Source organism: Chenopodium album, chromosome 10 (genome assembly GCF_948465745.1).
Source record: "Chenopodium album chromosome 10, dcCheAlbu1.1, whole genome shotgun sequence".
Classification (NCBI taxonomy): domain Eukaryota; kingdom Viridiplantae; phylum Streptophyta; class Magnoliopsida; order Caryophyllales; family Amaranthaceae; genus Chenopodium; species Chenopodium album.
The window spans coordinates 45,224,870-45,231,548 of NC_137843.1; the positions used below are offsets into that span (position 1 = coordinate 45,224,870).

The window sequence follows — 6,679 nt, forward strand, 5'->3', positions numbered from 1 at the left end:
ATTAATATTGATTATCAAAACTAAAATCAATATTGATTTCACACATGATCTAAATTCTGAAAAAAAAAACACAACAATAATAATAAAAAACTTAAATACGTAAATATATAATAACCTTCTCCGGTCCTTTGGATTCAAACTCAACAAAATCACCAACATCATCAAAAAAAATTCTTCCTCATGATCATGCATTTCAAATCGATGATCCGAATCATGATGAAATTCATCCAATACCGCCATTTTTGCTATTTACCTTCTACTTCTCTTTCTTAATATTCAAATTCTCTCTCTACAATTTTTCTTCTCTGTTTTTAAAATTAAAAAATGAATGACTGTAGAGAAATCAATACTATTATTTTAAAGCAGGAAATTTAAAACAAAAGATAGAGTGCCACATACATCACCTCTTATTTTTCCTAGGTTTTTTTTTTTGGAAAATTTCACATTTGCTACTAGGCAAAGCACCCTAACTCACAATTGCTACCCCTTTAATTTTTTATTTTATATTACTACCACACAAAAACACTAACTGTTAAAATAACTACCACCTGAGTAACTCCGTTATTGTTTCTGTCAAGTGGGGTCCACTCCAACGGCTACTTCCTAATCTTCCCATTTAAATACGATTCATCATTCGTTGCTTTGATTGGAATTGCTCTGCTATCAATGTTCGAACAATTTACGTAAGTAATCTTCAATTATATTCTCAGTTATTTAAGTAATAGTACATAAAATTGAATTGCAGTGGCTTAATTAGTAGTTAATTTCTGGAAAAAAAATTAGGGTTCTTGAGTCTAATTTTTAATTGGGGGTTTTTTGTGGGCTGTGATAATCATGAAATTGAAAGTGTTGTTGGGTAATTAAAGTATGTAATGTTCTAATGATTCCTTAATTTTGTGAATTTGTAGGGAATTATGGATTTGGTAAGGTGTTCACCCTCAAAATACAAGAAATGTGACTACGTCATTCCCATGGCTAGGCTAACCTCATGGACTAGAGAGAATCCAGGCAGGAAGTTCTTGACATGCAAGTTTTATGATCCCAAAACAGAAACAAGGGGCTGCAAGAGCTTTGAGTGGCTGGATGAAGAAGACGGGACTGATTAGCAAAGGGATGTGATAAACCAATTGATCCTTGACAAAAAACTGATGAAGGGTGAGATAAGCTCATTGCAAAGAGAAGTTGAGGATCTTAGTGGCCAGAGAAGGTGCTTGCTCACTGAGAATGAGAACCTCAAACTGAGGTGCAAAGCTCTTAGTGGTGATAGGAAGAGATACTCTAAGCAAGGGGTGCAGAACAATGGTGGGTTTGGCTGTGTTGTTGTGGGTGTTGTCAGTTGTTGTGTTTTGATGATGGTAGGGTTGTTAGTTGTGCTTAAGAAAGCTTAGGTTAGTGTAGGTTCTATCTTAGTAGCTTCAGCTTAGTGTTGTGTTATTTGGTTTCTAGTGTTATGTTAGTAGGTTAGTTTACTCTAATGAAGCGGACATTTTAAAATTGTAAACTCTTCAAGTATTAATGAAAAACACTACTTTTATGAGACAATAAACATCAGTTTTCACCATTGCATAGTTAAGTACTGCATTAGTTACAAAAGGTTGCAAATTGAAAGCATCAAATTCCAATTCTTACAGACAGTTAAATACAAACATTTTTGCTAATTGACTAATAACAAAGTTTAAGGTTTACACAAGGCACTTAAACAGAAATTTCAAACAATTTTGTTCTTTCCCTTTGCCTTTGACCTTGTTGCTATTGTTGTTGTTGAGGCCTGAGTACTTTGGCTGCAAGTAATAGGCTGGGAGCTTTGACCTTGCTGCTTCTGTTGTTCTTGTGGAAATGTCTTGTTACCAATATTGTTAGGTCCAGCAGTAGCTCCACTCTATAAACATTCAAAGCACACAAACATAAAAGTCAATTACAGGACATAAACTTCACTATATTAAAACAAAAATAAATAGGACAGTTTGCTTACATTAGCAGCAGCCCTCTGAGCTTTCTTTCTCCTCTGTTCCTGCAACCATGGTGTGTTCAAGACAAGCTTAGATGACACCTTTGGCTCAGAGGTTGCTGAGGCTTCATTTTTAGGTGTAGATCCACAACTCTTGGCATAATGACCAAGGATACCGCAGTTTCTGCACCTTTTTTGGAACTTTGGGCCCTTTGGTTGTGCCTCTTTGCTGCCTGGTCCTCCTTCTCCCTTTTCCAGCTTTCTCTTCTTTGATTTAGGCCTCCCGGGCATTACCCTAACTGCAGGTGGGAGTGGTTGTCTCAAGTCTATCTTCTCCCAATGCTTGGGGCCTGGCATAGGGTTGATTGCATCTTGATATGCAAGAATATAGGTTGCCCTACTATAGTAAGCATCCACATAGTCATCTGGATCCACCCTTTTGTCAAGTATACAAGCATAAGCATGTACACATGGTATGCCAGTAAGCTGCCAGTGATAACAAGAGCATGACTTCATCTTCAGGTCAACCACCACCTTATCCCCATTCAATTCAACTTCATAGTTATCCCCTATAGACAACTGGACAATGCAATATCTAGAAGCCCTTTCAATCCTCCCAAAAACCTTACTCACATAAGGCATGTTCTTTCCTTCCATTTTATGAACTGCCTCCCACTTCTCACAGTTCCTCATCATCATGTAACATCTCATATACTCCATTTGAGTGAGAATGAGCTTATCTCTTGCATCTTTTATAACAACATTGAAAGTTTCACAAAGATTGTTTAGCAGCATGTTGGACTTACACCAATCAGAAAATGCATGTTTTGACCAGTGTGATGGTGATATATTTGCTAAGTACTCATATGCATAATTTGATAAGAACTTAATGGACTCCATTGCAACCTCAGAGTCAAACTATATCACAAAACCATAGACTATGATAAGAGACCTACTAACACAACACAAAGCATATGCATACATTGTAACACAAGGACAGACCACATACTAAGATAGAACACAGTGCACAAAGATGAGAGAACACAATTCATGATGAAATAAACTTACCAAAGTGGTTGCCCTTGCTGCATTCCAAAACAATTCCTTGAAGGTAGAGCTAGTGAATTGGAGCTTAAAATTAGCCCAAATATGCCTGACATAAAATCTCTTTTCAGCATTTGGGACTAATTCATCCAAGGCTTCAAGCAATCCCTAAAGGTAAAAGTCAAAAAACAACAAGTCAACTGTTAGAAATACAACTGTGGTATGATAAAAAAAAAAAAAGATTACACTAAGAGAAAGTCAAACCTTTTGTCTATCACTCATAAATGTCAGTCCCAAGCCTTCACTGCAATCTCCAATGTCCTTCTATAGACACTGTATGAACCAGCACCAAGTGTCTTTGTTCTCTACCTCCACTGTTGCCCATCCAAAGGGGAAAATTTGATTATTCCCATCCTTGCCAACTGCAACAAGAATTTGACCAGGATAGGCCCCTTCCAAATGACAGCCATCTAGGCCAATGAGAAGCCTACAACCTTTGTTAAAACCATTCTTCAATGCTGCCAAACACATGTACATCCTCATGAATAGAGGGGGTTCTGGTCTGTCTGCTCCCTCAACCACCACATACACCTCACTTTCTGGATTATACTTTAGCACAGCCTTGCCATAATCCCAAATCCTTGCATATTGCTCTGCTGCAGAGCCATAAATCATGAACTTTGCTCTGGCTCTTGCTAGCCAAGCTAGTGAATACCCAATGTGTATTCCTAAATCACTTAAAACCCTAACTCTAAATGTCTTGATTTTCCAAGTGGGATTGCTCCTCAACTCTTCAACATACCTCTTTTCTAAGTATTCAGCTGAAATACATGCATTCATTCTAGATCTCATACACCTGTGCTTTAACCTCAGCTCCTTTATTTGTCAAGCACTACTATTATAAAGTCTCCTTGCAGACACCTTAAACTCACACTTCTTCACTTCATCACCACACTTGCATTGAGGCAAGTTTCTCCTCTTAGGATTCCACTCACAGTTACATCTTTTTCTAAAGAAAATAGTGATCCTCTGACCACCATTGTGCAGGTAATAAAATTCACACCTATTCTTTATAGCATGGGTCCTCAGTGCTCTTCTTAGCACATTACTGCTGGTAAACTTCTGCCTATCTAAAAGAACAACTGGCTTTTTAAAGTCAGTGTCTTCCCTGAACCATGGGCTTGAGTCTTCTTCTTCATCTGACCCATTAAGACTCCTAAGTTCATCTGAGTCACTTCCCTCCATCTGTAGCTGAAGATCTGTGCAACCAATGTCCTTTCCAAGCTGCTTTACCTTCTGCTCTGTGTGCTTAATAACTTCCTTGGAACTGTCACCAGCTTTTACAATCTGTAAACTCTTCTCCACCTCACCTAATATACCCCTTCTTGTCTGGATATGCCACCGTTCCTCTTCCCCATCACTAACTTCCAAATCTTCTTCACCTGCCTTCCAGTCAATATCCAAGTCACTCAGCTCTATAGAAGATGATCTAGATTCTGATCCAGAATCTTCATCTTTGAACAGCCTCTTTGTACACTTTCTCACAGACTTCCTCTTCTCTATCACCTTTCTCTGTTCAGTTTGCTCACTAGCTACACCCTTTCCCCTCTCTTTAACACCACTCACACTCTCTTCCTTCTCCCTGACAGCACTCTCACCCTCCCCCTTTCTAAAATCTTAAGTAAACTTAGGGCTTCTCCTACACAAAGACTGAATGGGTTTCCTAGGCTTTAGTTTTGTTCTAGGTAAAGAAGCTGAAGGTGGCTTACTCTCAGCTGTAGCTGGCTTACTTTCAGCTATAGCTGTCTTACTCTCAACAAGCTTAACATTCCTTGGGCTCCTCCTAGTCACATGGTCTTTGTTTGGTTTTAGGGTGTTTGTAGATGCAAGCTTAGCTTCTAAATTAGTAAGCTGATAAGTTTGAGATGGTATGTATTGAGATGGGTGTGAATTAGAATGTTGAGATCCATTACCATTTGGTTTTGGGTCATTTGGATTAGAATTGGGTGGCTGTGATTCAGATGAAGATGGGTTAGATGTGGTTGGGTTATCCAAAATTACATCAGGAGGGTGATACCTGTCCGACTCTTCCAACCCCACAGTTTGAAACAACTCCACATGCCCTTCACTGTGTTTGGACTCTAAGAAGCCCCTAAAATCATCATCATTTTCAATCCTTCTCTTCCCATATTTACCCAAGTCTTTCTTTTCTCCTTATACCACAAGCTATAAATCTCAGGAGCCTCCCACCCCAAAGCTATTAATCCTTCATTACACAGATACCTTAAGTAAGTCACATTCCTCACATATGACACTGGCACAACATACTTCCAATAAATAAACCCACCTTCATAAACCAAATACTGCTTCCCCCTACGCTTCTTTTCCACAAACCCTCCAAATAACCTAAACTTAATGTCAATAGTATCATCCTCACCATCCATATTTTTCTACAATTAAAGCAAGTAAACCATACAAAAAATCAATTTTAAATTCAACCATCACAGAGCACAAACTGACAATTTAAAACAAACACATCATAAAACATGAATGTATACCTGTAGGGAATATTTCAATCATTAACCCCAAGCTTGAACCCCACTGTGATCATACACTTAAGCATGGTGGCGTCCAAAGGGAAAGAAGCTAGAGCAAAAGAGTCGCCAACAAGTTTTAGGAACTTGTAAACCGTTCACAAGGTGAAGATTACACCCCTTAACGATCCAGGAGATCGTCAACTCCAAAAGGTCTTGAACCAAATAGGGTTCGGGGATGAAGGTACAAATCCAACCTAAAAGAGATTGAACCTGCCCTAAATAGGCCTCTACTTCATTCTACTCGTATTCATGTGCGCTTTTTGACTAACATGTAATCAATAGGTTATCCCTAAACCTGTTTATCTATGTTGGTTGAATTTAATGCACAAGCAAAACTATTATTGGCGATCACTTGAATTATAATCGTATAAGCCTAAACAAGATTATTAATTATCATATTAAGCGTGATTACAAGTACAAATTCCCTTTAAACATGCATAAAAGGCGTGATCAAGCAATAACAATAATATATATCAAGCAACACGATAATCATCAATCATAATAATTATAATCATGTTAATAATAAAGCTTAAATATAATAGCAAGATCCTAGGCATGATACTAACAAGATTAATAACAAATCCTAGCATGTCACTAAGCATTAAAGATCAAAGCTTTAGCCCTAACATGATACTAACATGATATTAGAAAAGAGTAAAAGACACCCTAAACATGATACTAGAAAGCAATAAAGACATCCTAACATGATACTAGGAATTAATAAATAATAAACATGCTTTCTACAAGAATAGAGCAATAAGACTACATACTTTGATGCCTCGTATCTCTTTCTAATAACAAAATACACGCGTTAGTACTTCAACGAAAATATAAAATCAAAGCAATTAAATTAAATAATTGAAATAGAGATTAGGGACCAAACCCTCAGAAATTATAACCTTTCACGTCTAGGGCGAAGGCAACTTCGAACTTGGCTTGGTGTTTCTAGATCTCGTGTATGCGGAATTTTGTTTGAGAAAAGCTAGAGAGATGAGAGCTTAGAGAGAATAGAATGAGAATTGATAAGAATTGATTGTGAATGATTAAAAACGGAGGTTCAGGACCCTATTTATAAGAAAACAGTCCGGAA

General features: G+C 37.6%; 1 protein-coding gene across 1 annotated transcript; it reads right to left on the bottom strand.

Moving 5' to 3' along the window:
- Positions 1-1,708: 1,708 nt before the first annotated feature.
- LOC145565251 (uncharacterized) lies at positions 1,709-3,832 on the bottom strand. The gene is made up of 4 exons (XM_081625315.1): positions 3,362-3,832; positions 3,017-3,160; positions 1,973-2,866; positions 1,709-1,879 (listed from the first exon to the last, which is right to left on the bottom strand). The coding sequence occupies exons 1-4, from the start codon at positions 3,830-3,832 to the stop codon at positions 1,709-1,711; spliced, it is 1,680 nt and encodes a 559-aa protein (XP_081481441.1).
- Positions 3,833-6,679: the final 2,847 nt, after the last annotated feature.